Source organism: Abrus precatorius, unplaced genomic scaffold, assembly GCF_003935025.1.
Source record: "Abrus precatorius isolate BTA unplaced genomic scaffold, Abrus_2018 Scaffold2, whole genome shotgun sequence".
Taxonomy (NCBI): domain Eukaryota; kingdom Viridiplantae; phylum Streptophyta; class Magnoliopsida; order Fabales; family Fabaceae; genus Abrus; species Abrus precatorius.
In genome coordinates, this window is record NW_020874362.1 from 6,781,021 (window position 1) to 6,795,789 (window position 14,769).

The 14,769-nt window shown below is 28.6% G+C and overlaps 1 protein-coding gene across 1 annotated transcript; it reads left to right on the forward strand.

The window, feature by feature from the left end:
* Window positions 1-12,382: 12,382 nt before the first annotated feature.
* Window positions 12,383-14,561, forward strand: LOC113859370 (naringenin,2-oxoglutarate 3-dioxygenase-like). The gene is made up of 3 exons (XM_027492165.1): window positions 12,383-12,745; window positions 13,408-13,836; window positions 14,259-14,561. The coding sequence occupies exons 1-3, from the start codon at window positions 12,383-12,385 to the stop codon at window positions 14,559-14,561; spliced, it is 1,095 nt and encodes a 364-aa protein (XP_027347966.1).
* Window positions 14,562-14,769: the final 208 nt, after the last annotated feature.

Here is a 14,769-nt window from a genome sequence, read left to right on the forward strand (position 1 = left end):
TATTTGTTTTTTAATATATTCTTCATCTTTCCTATTATTTTAACATTTTAAATCCTATTTTTTCTCTTTTTTAATGAATGTATAATTTTAAAAAAATAATTAATGTAATCTTAAAATTTAAATATAATAAATTTAATTAATAAAAAATCCTTCTAAAGTATCAAATAAAAAAGAAATAAAGTAGTATAATAAATGTTCTCAGAAAAAATAAAAACAATTTACATATATAAAATGTTCAAGTTATAAATCTTTGTAACGGAAAGAGTTTAATTTTTTTTTATATGTGAAATAAATAATTTTGATAAATAATTTTATATTAATAAATAATAAAATTAGTGATTTAATTAAAAATATTAATATTCTCTTATTTTTAAAATATTAAAAAAATTACAACCGTTAATTTAAAATATATATAATATCTTCTCAAGTGGCCCAATAAGCATCTTAAATTTTTATTAAAATTATAATAAAAAATATATTAAAAAGTTTAAAATTCTTTAATGAGTATGATTAGATGGGAGACCCTTTACGTATTTGGTAGACAGGTGAATCGACAAGCGGCACCGCAATAGTGGTTAATCTTTTTGTGCTGGGACTAGTCTGGCAAAAGAAACTTGGTGGTGATCTCCATCACTCCATCATTGTTTCGCATCCAATTCATTGCGTATTATACAATTTAGTTGCTGTGCTGTGTGCAAGTGTGTCCCTCCTGTACATCTGGACACCTAGATTTAGGGATGGTAATAGGTAGGGTACTACAGTACCCATTTTCATACCCGCGTTTTAAAAAAAATATTCATACCTGGCCTCATATCTGCGTGGGTATGAATATTAATCCCCGTACCCGTACCCTCTGGGTATCCGCATACCCGTCTTATATCTATTACCCGCGCTTGTTTGAGAAAAAAATATTTATAAAGAAAAATATGTTTATATAACTTCACATAAGTAGCATAATAATACAAAAATTCAATATGTAATTGCCGAATAAGGTACAAATATAGATAAAAAAATAAATATTCAAAGATCATAAATGTTAAATGTATCTTAATATAATAATTTTCTAAACTAAAATTCTTAGAAACAATAAACAAAAACTAAACACATAAGTTATTTGTCAGTGATAATTCTATCTTGTGTGAGATTTGATTGTTAGTAATGTCAAAACGACAACTAAATAGATCTATACAATGGTTGTCCCTTCGTGTAGGATCACTTAGTAACCTCTTGTGATAACATTAACAACTAACTCTAATGAATAACATTTCATAGTTATTAAGTTTTAGTGAGACAGACATTGAGAATGAGAATAGAGTTAAAGTAGAGAAGTTCAATACTAATAACAAAAAGTTGATACATAAAATATTTTTTTTAACTTTTGAATTTGAAATTGTAAGAAAAATAATAGATTTAACTAAAATAATATAATATAATTAATATATATATATATATATATATTAATACTAATATTTTTTAACTCATATACTATACGAAAGTATTTTATCAAAAATATAAATTTTTGAAAAATTATTTTAGTGAATTAAATATTTATAATGTATATAAATTTAAAAAAAAAGAATTTGAATAAAAGATAAATAGTTATAATAAAATTTTATAATAAAGAAATATACGTGTATATTAAAAAAAATATACTTTTTTATCTTAAAAAATTAACAAATAAAAATTAACAATAATTTTTTATATTTATATCTTTTCAAAAACTTTTTTGAATGTGAATAAATAGTAAGAATAATATTATTTAGATTTAATAGATTATAGTTGTGCTTGTAATACATATGTTACATAGAAAAATATTATTTTAAATTAAAATATAAAAATAAAATTTAAATATTATTAATAAATAATAAGTTTACAGTAATAGTAGGTGATTGTAAAATTTATAAAATATTTATAATATATTTATTATTTATCATTCACTTTATGATTTAAACATCAATATGATTTTATTAACAAAAATATTTGTGTAAAAAATATTTTATGTGTGCCATATATAAATAATATTTTAAAAAAAGTCAATCTTATATTAACTATGTAATAATTAAATTGTGTTAGCCTAATTAAATGATATAAAATAGTAAATAAATTTTTCTATTAAAAATATAAACCAAAATAAATTTTTTAGTTTACTTTATTATTAAATATATTTTTATATTAATCTTATATAACTTCACATAAGTAATATAATAATACAAAAATTTAATGTATAATTGTAGAATAAAGTTCAAGCATATATATATATATATATATATATATATATATATATATATATATATATATATATATATATATGCGGGTATGGGGCGGGGTGGGTACTTAGATACCCATATCCGCACCCATCCCTATTAAAATTTGCGAGTTTTTACCCACACCCATACTCGTACCCGTATAGCGGGTAAATACCATGGGTAAATTTTGTGGGTACCCATTAGGTACTTTATCTGTTGTCATCCCTACTTAAATTCTTGTCCTTGTTACGCCAATCTCACTACCCGCAATCTAATTCCCAAATGCCCTTAGTTGATTTAAGCCAAATAAATCTACCTTGCCTTTACTATCATTATATTCTTCCATGTACTTTGGCTTAATTATGAATATTATTCAAATTTTGGACTGTTATCTGACTTCTTTCATTTAGAAAAATGCTATTTAATACAAAAATTTGTATAATTTTTGTTACAACTTAAAAATGGGAAGAGAAAAAAAAAATAAAAAAAAGTAATGTAACGAAGATTTAATGATAGAAAAATATATAAAATTACTGTAAAATATAGACCTTTCAGAATAAGTTTGTTACATACATATATGGTTCCTTTCCATGCTATCTACAGATTGGCCAAACCTGAAGCGTCTTCGTTCTCCGGCAACAAATAAACGCTAATTATTTTTTCTTACGGTCTTTTTATAAGATTTTTTTAAAAAATATATGTTTAAGAGTACACATTAAAAATAAGTAGATAATAATTTTTTTTATTAAAATTATAATATTTAATATCAATAATAAATTAGATATTGTAATATCTGTATTTTTTTAATGAAAAATTATTATATTTAATTTTTTATTGTGTATCATCAGTACACAGTAAAACAGTTATTTATAAAAATCAATATTGTATATCATCAGTACACATTATAGAAGTTATTTATAAAAAATCAACGATCGATGTTTTATTCGTAATTAATTATTAAAAATATAGGCTCATTTTCTAATGTATTACCCGTTAAACTCTTTTTATACTTTTAGTTATTATAAATATTTTATTAACTAAACACTCAACTGCATAAATAAATATGTTTAGTTAATTATTTAATATATAAGTAGCTACTTTGTTCATTTAATATTATTAGTCTTGATCAATTAATGAATTGGTTTTTTTTTTCAGAAAAACGACAGAAAAAGCACCTCTGATTATTTCACAAAAATTAAAAAGAAATATTTAATTTATTTAATCATATTAAATTTATCAATAATTTATTGTACATTTTTTAGAATCATCTTTAATCTATTTTTATTTATTAAATTAATTTGAATACAAATATTATTATGACTACTCATCTTTTATTATTCTCAAGAGACAGAAAAAGTCCAAAAAATTATTTATCATATTTAATTAATTTTTTATAAAAATATTATATAATAGACAAATTAAAATTAATATTAGTGTTTTTGACAATTTAAAATTTTTAATTATTCTATCTCTAAATTTTTGCTATACATTAAAAATTATCAATAGTGATTTTTGAATTATCATATTTTTATAATTTTTAAAAATTTTATATTTCGGTATATATTATATAAAAATAGAAAACTTTATTTTCATTATTTTTTATAATTGTTTTACGATTCTTTTATATATATATATATATATATATATATATATATGTATGTGTTCAATTAAATAGTTAGATTTACATGGACGTTTGTCCAGAGGTATCAGATCCGAAACCTGCGAGATGTACTAAATAAATAAATTTGATATTATTACTTAGGAAACTTTTGTTTAAGGCTTTTTCATTTAAATACTTCTTTTCTAAAAATAATTTATCAAAATATAGTTTTTCTAAAACTAATTCCTATATGGGATAAAAATTAAATAGCAATGTGTCAAAAGTTTCGCCATTACTGCTAGTAAAACTTACTAATTTTTTTAAAAGTAATTTTTGTCACCAAAATTATGAAACAGTTTAGCTCTTGCCACATGTCAAGTGATAAGTTAGTATTTTGATATATACTTTGAGTCTATTTTACGAATGATTTACATTTATTATCTTAATATTTGTTGTAGTTAGCATGATAAGAACACTAGCAAATTTGTGAATTTATTTAGGTTTAAATTGGATGAAAAATGAGTCTTTCCAAGCATCTAACACAACCTTGCTTATGAGGAAGCACAGGTGTGCATAATGGAGAGCACGACCATGCTTGCCTTCGAGCAATTCAACATTAGAGAATTTTTAAGATTTTGAAACCCTCTTTAAAGAATTTCGAGGGCCATGAATTAAACATCTCGGTTTTGATGTACACTACTAGAAAAGCAGTATATACAAACAGATTTTACAAACGGATTTTGATCCGTCTGTATTACAGACAGAATTATAGATGAATTTGTGATTTTTATTTTTTTTGAAAAATTTGTCTGTAAATCCGTCTGTAAAATTTGTCTATAGTTTGCCCGCCATTTGGTGCGAAATCGTATAGACAGAAATTACAAACGAATTTTTTCTTCTATAATTTGAAAATATGAGAGAATTTTATAGTGGGAGTTACATACGGATTTATCCGTCTGTAAATATGGCTGTTTTTAACCAACCTTTCAGGTGGCAAATTACAAACAAATTTTTTCGTCTGTAAATGGACTTGACAAATTTACAGACGGAAAAATCTGTCTGTAATTTGCAACCTAAAACGCACTGTTTCATTAAACCCTTTACAGACAAATTTTTTCGTCTGTAATGACAGAAACCCATAAAACGCTTCCTCCCCCTTCCCCTTCCTCATTTTTTCATAACTCTCTCTCTTTCTCGCCTCTCTCTCTGTCAATTTCTCTAGGAGCTCAGTGTTTTGGCCTTTGCGAGTGATTGGAGCATCCATTTGAAAGATTTTTTACATTATTGTATTCCTAGTACGATACTCTAACTTTTAATCGGTTTAATTTTTTAATTTTTTATGTTTTTCAGAGACTTAAAATTTTTAAGATAGAGTTGTAGGATTGAAGATTGTATGACTGGGGGGAAGGGCGTAGAGGTCCTTCTCTGAACCTAATTATTGTGTGCTGTGGGATTGTTTATGTTTGTGGAGTTTGTAGAATATGTATGTTATGGAGTTACAAGGGGATATCCTCTAGAACGGTTTAAGATTGTGATGTGTTTGTGTTTGATGTATCGATTAATATATTGTTATATAATATATTAGTTATGTGTGGTGAAATTTTAATTTTTGTAAAAAAGTGGTAAACAAATATAAGGAAATTGACATGTATTAGGGGGGATTCTGCCAAATTTATATTAAAAATTTGTGTAATGTATAATAGAAGGTTGATACCACATTGTATATTTGTATTAGGTTTATATAGTTCTTGAGGAAGATGTTTCTAAGAAATCGTCAGTGGATGTATGATAAGTTGCACCCAAGTCGGGGGGAATAAAACCTAAATTCTTTGAGAGTGTAGAGGAATTCATACGTGTCTGTTGTAATTCGCAGCAATTCATCACCAATCAAAAAGTTAGATATCCATGTTCTAAGTGCAAGTGTAGAAAGTTTTTGGATATTGATTCAATTAAATATGATTTGTATAAGTTTGGATTTAAACATGATTATTGGATATGGACTGAGCATGGGGAAGTAGTTAATTTGAAAAATCAAGTAGGTAATTCAAATATATTGCAATCAGGTGAGGATGTAAGTAATGTAAATTGGGAAGAAAGCAATAGTCGTTATCAAGAAATGGTTTATGATGTTGTTGGTCCTCAATTTGAAATTTTTTGTGATTTTGAAGCTGAACAAGAACCTAATGGAGAGGTTGCAAAGTTTTATAATGTTTTAGAAGCAGCAAACAAGCCTTTATGGGATGAGTGTGTGCATTCAAAGTTATCTTTAGCAGTAAGAATATTAAGCATAAAGTCATAAGGCAATCAAAGTCAGAGTTCATTTGATCAATGGGCTACATTAGTCCCCAACCTGACTCCATCCCAAAGGGCTTTTACCAAGCAAAAAAATTAGTTTCCAAACTTGGATTAAAAGAAGTTAAAATTGATTGTTGTTTGAAAGGGTGCATGTTGTATTACAAAGATGATGTTGTTTTGACCAATTGCAAATTATGTGGAGAGCGTAGGTTTAAACCAAGAAGAGGTGGTAGAAGTGGTAAACATAAATATGTACTGCAAACTAGAATGCATTATTTGCCTTTAATTCCTAGGCTAAAAAGGTTGTATGCGTCTATGAGTTCAGCTCCTTACATGATGTGGCATGTTGAAAATAAAAGGAGTGATGGGATAATGACTCATCCATCTCATGGTGAGGCTTGGCAACATTTTGATCAAGTAAATCTTGAGTTTGCATCCGATCCTAGAAATGTAAGGTTAGGGTTATGTGTTGATGGGTTCGCTCCAAACAATCAATTTAATAAATCATATTCTTGTTGACTTATTGTGGTTACACCTTTTAATCTTCCTCCTGAAATGAGCATGAAAAATCCATATTTATTCTTGACTTGTATAATTCCTGGTCCAGAAAATCCAAAGGCTAAAATTGATGTATACCTTCAACCTTTGTTTGATGAGTTGAAAGAGTTATGGTGTGAGGGTGTAATAACTTATGACCTATCAAGGAAGCAAAATTTTATCATGAAGGCAGCACTGATGTGGACGATAAATGATTTTCCTGCTTATGGAATATTGTCTAGCTAGATGACTCAAGGAAAATTAAGTAGGTTTGTCAATTTACTATGTTTCTATGATTATTTATATTGAGTTATCACAAAAATTAATTATATTTTCTAACGATTATAGTATTTGTCACTAAACATATATTGTATTTGATTCAGATATGGCAGGTAAAGGTAAGAAGGGTGTTACTCATCGTCCTGATCGTGGTAACACTTCTTCACCCAGGGTTCCCACTTCGACCTCCACAGCAGCTATAGTGCAGACTTCCCAGGTTATGGGACAGGAGGAAATTATCATGGTGCCAATCCAGGGTATATTGCTCCTCCCCCTCCAGTACAACGACTTTCACACTCTGCACCGCCTACTACACAGGCCACACAGTCACCTACTACACAGGGGACAAGAGAGGGATCCACTGCTGTCCCAACTAGAAGTGGGCAGCAGTCATCACAGACCCAGGCATCATCGAGATCGTTACAAACTTTGAGATGGGATGGGTCCACTTGGTAAGTTTCCTTCAAAATATGCCAAACATTGGTTATTTTATGTGAATGTTAGTCCTGATGTTTTATTTTATTGTGTTATCAGTTGGATACCACCACAGAAAGGTCTCTACCAGGTCACAGATATGATTAAGAAGATGTTTGATGCGCCTTACACAAGTTTTGCAAAGGTGTGAAGGATACAAAGATGGACTGGTTCAAAAATTGGAAGGTAATAATAGTGTATTAAATTTAACTAAGTGTAATTACATATAATTGTATGTACCTTCTCTAATGAAATTGTGTTTTTGTAGAGCAACTTCTCCATTCCCCTTAGGACGAGAAGATGATTTTCAAGGCCTGGAAGAGTCGCACTGCAAAGTGACTAAGACAGATGTACACTGAGGCTCGTCAAGACCCTTCTACTGCTGATTGGATAGCACCCAACTTTCTTCATGCCTTGCAGGAGTATTGAGATACGGATGAGTTCAAAAATCTCTCCGTAAAGAACAAGACAAACAGGACATCTAATAAGGGGGTCACTGCATACTGGTGGGTCTACGACTTTGGCTGGCACTAAGGCGAACTTGGTATGTGATTTTAAAATTCAGTTTACTTTATCTATAATTTCATATTTGAGATTGTGATTTATTTTGAATTGCAGGAGAAGTCGTTGAAGAGGCCACCTACAACTGGACAGTTATTTAAGGAGACACACAATCGTAGGCAGGACAAAAACTTGTGGGTTGATACACAATCTCAGGCCACATATGTAAGTCATTAATATATTGATACTATATGTTATTATTAGTGATTTATTAAATAGTTCTCCAAACTAATATCTAATTATCTGAACTGAACTGTAGGATGATTATGTTCAAAGGCTTGAGAAGACATTTTCTCAGGATCTAGAGTCAATAGATGAGGATGCTATGTGGTCACAGACAGTGGGTGGCCTTTATAAAGGTCGCATTTATGGCATGGGGGCCCGCTTTGCAGACTCCATGTCTCCTGCATCTATCACTGGAGATGCCCCTTTTCTTGCACCTGAGAAAGTTGAGGACATGGTCCGCACTCAGGTCCATGCCCTCAATAAAGAACTCCAGAAGCAGAATGAGGAGATGTGGAAGAGCAAGGAAAGTGCATGGAAGAAGAAGTGGGCAAAGAAAATGGAGAAGAAGGTGACCTCAAGAATGCAAAGGGAGGTCCAACAGCATATGAACTAACAGCATATGCAGATGCATGCTTATTTTGAGCTCATGAGAGCAAGCAGTTCCACATCTCTTCCTCCTCCTCCACCAGCTCCAGCACCACCAGTTTTCACCTCTATGCATCATTCATCCTCCGACTCCTCGTCTACTGATGGTGATGCTCCTTCGGATGATGATCATACAGATTATTCATGATGAAGACTTATATTTTATTTTTAAATGTATTTATTTGGATACTTTTGTCTTCCTTTGTAATAACATTTAAATTTTAAATTTTATAAATCATTTTTAAATGATTAAATGCCCAATTTATAGTTGTTATTACGTTTATAAATTGTGATAATCAAGAACAGTCAGAAATAACTATCTATATAAACAAAAAATATTAATAATAGTACAGATGAAAAAATCCTTCTGTAACTTCAGATGAATTTTTCTTTCTATAATTCCTTACCAACGATGATATCATAGACGGTTTGTGTCTGTCTCTAAATCCGTCTGTAATAGTTTAAAAATCCGTCTGTATATACAGACTTTTTAGTAGTAGTACCTGTGATGGCACTTGAAGTCATTAAGAGCAAAGATTTAGAGTCCAAGTAGGTGATCAAAAGCGTGTTAGAAGAACGTATTAGAAAATTTAAAAGTTGTTTAATCATGAATTGATTACAAGGTTTTGCGTGCAATTTTGTGTAGATCAATGATCTACAATCGAATTTTTCAAATTTCTTGTAAATCAAAGTAGATCTAAGAAATAGATTCAAATTATTTTTTACGAGAAAACTCCAACAACCAGAGAAAACAACAATTGAATATGAAATTAGAGAGAATAAAAGGTATCGATGAAAGATTCAAGGTCAGATTTCAAAAAGAAAATAAAAGCTATGGAGAATAAGTGAAAATCGTACCTCTTGAACTAGGCTCTAGATTTCGATTGATGTGATCCTTGAAGGAAGCTTCGAGAATGACTAAGGAATTAGATCTCCAATGAGCTAACCAACCATGAATTGCTTGAAATTGTCTTGGATGCTCATGGATTCTAGCACAAAAATAGAAGAAAAAAAAATACAAGTGGAAAGAGAGAAGAAAAGAAACAATATAGTAGCGTCACTTCAAGGATGAAGATGAGTTAAGATATCTCTCACCAAATGGAAGAATCCATGGTAAGATAATGACTTTGAATTTTCTGAAGAGAAAATAAGAGAACAATCCATTCACAAAAAGGAGAAAAAAAAATGCCAAAATACATAAAATGAATCATGTGTTCAAAATACAAAAGCTTCCACCTATATATAGGTAAGTTATAGGCTGAAGGTTCAAATGCAAGCTTAAGCCCACCATATTGTATCTAAGGGAATGGAGATATTAGGCTGAATACATGCCCACAAATATGACCCCATACAAGTCTAAAAATATACACAACACTCCACTCAAAACCCAATGGGCTGCCCATGGCCCAAATACAAGCAGCAAAATGTATGTGACGTTATGATCTCAATAGTGTAGGTCTCTAGGTAGTATACAAGTTTAGCCAAGATTTGTTGAGCTCTCTTGACCCTAGCCCTAATCATGGGTCCGTGAAAGTCTTCTAAACTTCTATTCTTTGTTGGATGCTTCTCATGGGTTACATCATAAAATAGGTTGACCAACAAATTAATCCTGATACAGACTCTATCTCCCGAATCTAGAACCAGTTTTCAGATACTAATAAATACATGCACATGGTCACCGATCAACATAAATAATTTCTTCTATATTCTTTCATAATTTATTTTAAGTAATTTTAATATAAAAATATTCATTATTTAAGTATTCATACAATTGACATATATCAATTTGAAAAGCTTTTGGTTATTATAACACTTAAGAAAAAGTAAATTTACAAGTAAAAATAAAAAACATTTCAAGACATCATTGTTTTTAAGAAAGCAATATTTTAATCTTTTTCTTCATTTTTATTTTCATAAAAAAATTGAAGCTTATTTTATAATATACTCCTATTAATTATTTCTATATATAAAAATAAATAATTTATCAAAAATAAATAAAATATAATTATATATTATAAACTTATATATCCTTATATATATATATATATATATATATATATAATATTTCAATAAATATTACAATAAATAAAAGTATAAGAATTTAAAAATAAGTATTTATTTTTTATAATTAGAATAGAAAAGCATTAGTAATTATATCTTATAAAAATAGAATTGAATAATTATCAGATTTTATTTTTATTTTAATTTTTTTTTATCATATATGAATTTAAAATCTTTATCTTAAATATTAATGATGAACTAACCGGATTTTAAAATTTAAGTTAAATGATAAATTATTTCTATATTTGACACGTCTTTTTAGTTTTATTTTTTACATATAAAATTATAATTTAATTTTTATTTGAATAAATATTTTTAAAAGTTTTTTATACCTAAAAATATATTAACGATATTAGATAGAAGGAACTAAAATATAAAAATATATTTATATGAAATTTGAAACGTAAATTTAATTATATAAATTAATTTATAAATAAATATCAACTATAAAAACTAAACGTGTATTTTGACAAGAAATATTGTAGACTTATAAAAAAATGAGATATCAAGAAAAAATTACAATTTATAAGACTAAAAATTTATATTTAGTATAATTTCATATCTTAAATAGTAAATTGTTTTTCTTTTATAAAGAAAAATTTATTTTCAAATAAATTGATGTACAATAAATATTTTAATGTTAATATTTTATTTATTCATTTGAAGATAAAATTAAAGATAAAAAAACATAAGTAAAATGTTAATTTTAACTCTTAAGACTAAGTTTAATTAATTAATTATAATAAAATTTTATTAAATAATGAAACATTTATTTACAAAACTTTAATACAATGAATACATTATTTCTCATCTTACTATTAAATGCTTAAATTCGATTATAAGGTCCATAAAAAAACTTTCAATTATAAGGATCAAATTTAATAAAATTCTATAAATTAAAGTAAATTTTTTATTACTCACAAATTAAATAGACAAAATTAACAAAACTCAATCTAAAATCTGAAATTATATTATTATTATTTTTATATTATATTTTTTTTATCTTACTTTCAAATAAAGAAATAAAATATTAACATTAATATTTTTATTATATTTTATAGAATATTTGAAAAAATATTTTTTAAATAAAAAATATTTATTATCCTTAAAAATTGAAGGTATAAATTTTTAACTCGTAAATTGTGACTTTTTTTTTTACTTCATTTTTTAAAATTAGTTTTTATATTTTTAAAATTTTATATTTTAATTATTTCTATTTAATATCGTCAACACATTTTTAAATCACATAAATTAATTTAAAAATATTCATTAATATAACGATTCAATTGTAACTTTTTAATATAAAAATAAAATTAAAAAAGTATGTTAAATATAGAGATTAAATTTATAATTTAATTTAAAATTTATTTAATTTCTTTTTAAAATCATAACATCATTAAAAATATCATTTATGATATGCATTGAAACCTCTCTTTGAAAAGTATAAATTCATTTACTACGGTAATAAGATGCCATAGAATAGGTAACATATTGCTACGTGATATAACAGTTGCAACCAGTAACCGAGAATAACGATTTATAACAGATCTATGACTGGGTCAATAAGCCTATAACATGCACTATATAGAAATACACAACAAAGCACGTACATTATATATTCATACATACACATACATTGCCACATCAAAATTAACCAATCATACATCAAACAAATACAATGGCACCAGAGAAAACTCTTGATAACCTCTCACAGGAGGAGACTCTAGAATCTAGCTTCGTTCGGGACGAAGACGAGCGCCCCAAAGTGGCCTACAACGAATTCAGCAACGACATTCCCGTTATTTCTCTGGCTGGAATCGACGAGGTTGATGGACGCAGATCAGAGATTTGCCAGAAGATCGTGGAGGCTTGCGAGGATTGGGGTGTATTTCAGGTGGTTGATCATGGTGTTGATGATCAACTTATAGCTCAAATGACGCGTCTCGCTAGAGAGTTCTTCGCTATGCCACCTGAAGAGAAGCTTCGCTTTGACATGTCTGGTGGTGAAAAGGGTGGTTTCGGTGTCTCCAGCCATCTCCAAGTAACGCTTTTCCCGTATTCTCATTTACACGCATGCACTAACGCTGTCACCTTTGATTTTTGCAGGAAAGAAAATGACCAAGAGAGAAAAAAAAAATATATAACTTGAAAAAAAACGAAATAAAAGAAAATATTTATTTTTAATTAAAAAATTCATTATTCATATTTTTTTTCTCTTGTCAAATAATCCGTCATGTTTGTATTCCTTTTTCCTACCTGGAGAGCTTATAGCCGGTGTACATGTTTCATGTATGTATTGTAGCATGCTTAATCAACGCGACCTAAAAAATACAAATTGAATTTTATTTACATATAACATATATCAAAACTCTTATTTAGCATGACTCAAATGTTTTAATAATTTGTAAACTCTTATTTACAAATTGTAAATCACATCATAAGACTGTGTTTAGTTGAATTTATTATATAAAAGTAATAATTTATTTTATAATTAATTTGTAAAAATTAAAAAGATACATCAGCTATTACTTGTTCGCATTTACGTTTACAATCGATTTTAGATAAGTTAATGGACGGCTATAATTTTACATTTAGAAGAACTAAGATACGTTAAACACATGAAGAAATTTTTACTTCTAAGAGAATAGACAACGAGGGTCTAATATGTGGGTGTGGTTCGGTGAATTTGGCATTTTTGTACAGGGAGAATCGGTGCAGGATTGGAGAGAGATTGTGATATTCTTTTCATACCCAATAAGAGAGAGGGACTATTCAAGGTGGCCAGACACACCTGAAGGGTGGAAAGAGGTGACTGAGGAATACAGCGAGAAGCTGATGGGTTTGGCATGCAAGCTATTGGGGGTGTTATCGGAAGCAATGGGGTTAGAGAAGGAGGCTCTAACCGAAGCATGCGTCGATATGGATCAGAAAGTTGTGATCAATTACTACCCAAAATGCCCCCAACCTGATCTCACGCTTGGGCTTAAGCGTCACACTGATCCTGGCACCATCACTTTGCTTCTTCAAGACCAAGTGGGTGGCCTTCAGGCAACAAAGGATGATGGTAAGACGTGGATAACTGTTCAGCCTGTGGAGGGCGCTTTCGTTGTCAATCTTGGAGACCATGGTCATGTGAGTATATATGCATCTTTTAATGCTTCAATTTTATGTGTCCCACATAGGTATGATTATAGGTTCAATTTATACAATTAGACTCACAATTTCGCCTTTTGAATTTTGCCTTTTTGTTATTCCATGTCAAATGCTAATCCATTGATGATGCACTTTTTTATTAAAATGATTTTAGAAAGACACACGATGATATATATTATTGTTTATCGTTGAACTAAGACTTTTGGCCGTATATTTTTTCTGTTTCATAATTTGTTCATGTTTTTGTCAGAATTTGTTTTTAACCTGGCGAGAGACACTTAAAAAGTGTATTTTGAATTTGAAATTATATATTTGGAATACGTGTATATAAAAGGTAATAATAAAATTGCACATAATATTGTTTTTTAATAATTTAAAAACGGAATTGATCTTGAATGCAGTATCTCAGTAATGGAAGGTTCAAGAATGCTGATCACCAAGCAGTGGTTAACTCCAATTCTAGCCGTTTGTCCATAGCCACGTTTCAAAACCCAGCACAAAATGCAACTGTGTACCCTTTGAAGGTTAGAGAGGGAGAGAAACCTGTGCTGGAGGAACCAATCACTTTTGCTGAAATGTACAGAAGGAAAATGAGCAAGGACCTTGAGATTGCAAGGATGAAGAAGCTGGCTAATGAAACGCAATTGGAAGAACTTGAGGAGGCAGAACAGGAGTCCGAGCCTGTGAATGAGGTTGTTGATTAGACTTCAGTGATACTATTGACCCCTTGGTGTTAATTTTTGCATTTTTGAAGGGCCCGAATCTTTCTTAAGTTTAAATAGCTTTGTGCATGTCTTATCTAATTAAGATCCAACCAACTCTATGTACACCATGTAATAATGACAGGATTTTGATAAAGTTTTGATAAATTAAGTTTAAGTATCTACAAATAATAAAATTTTATTAGAAAGA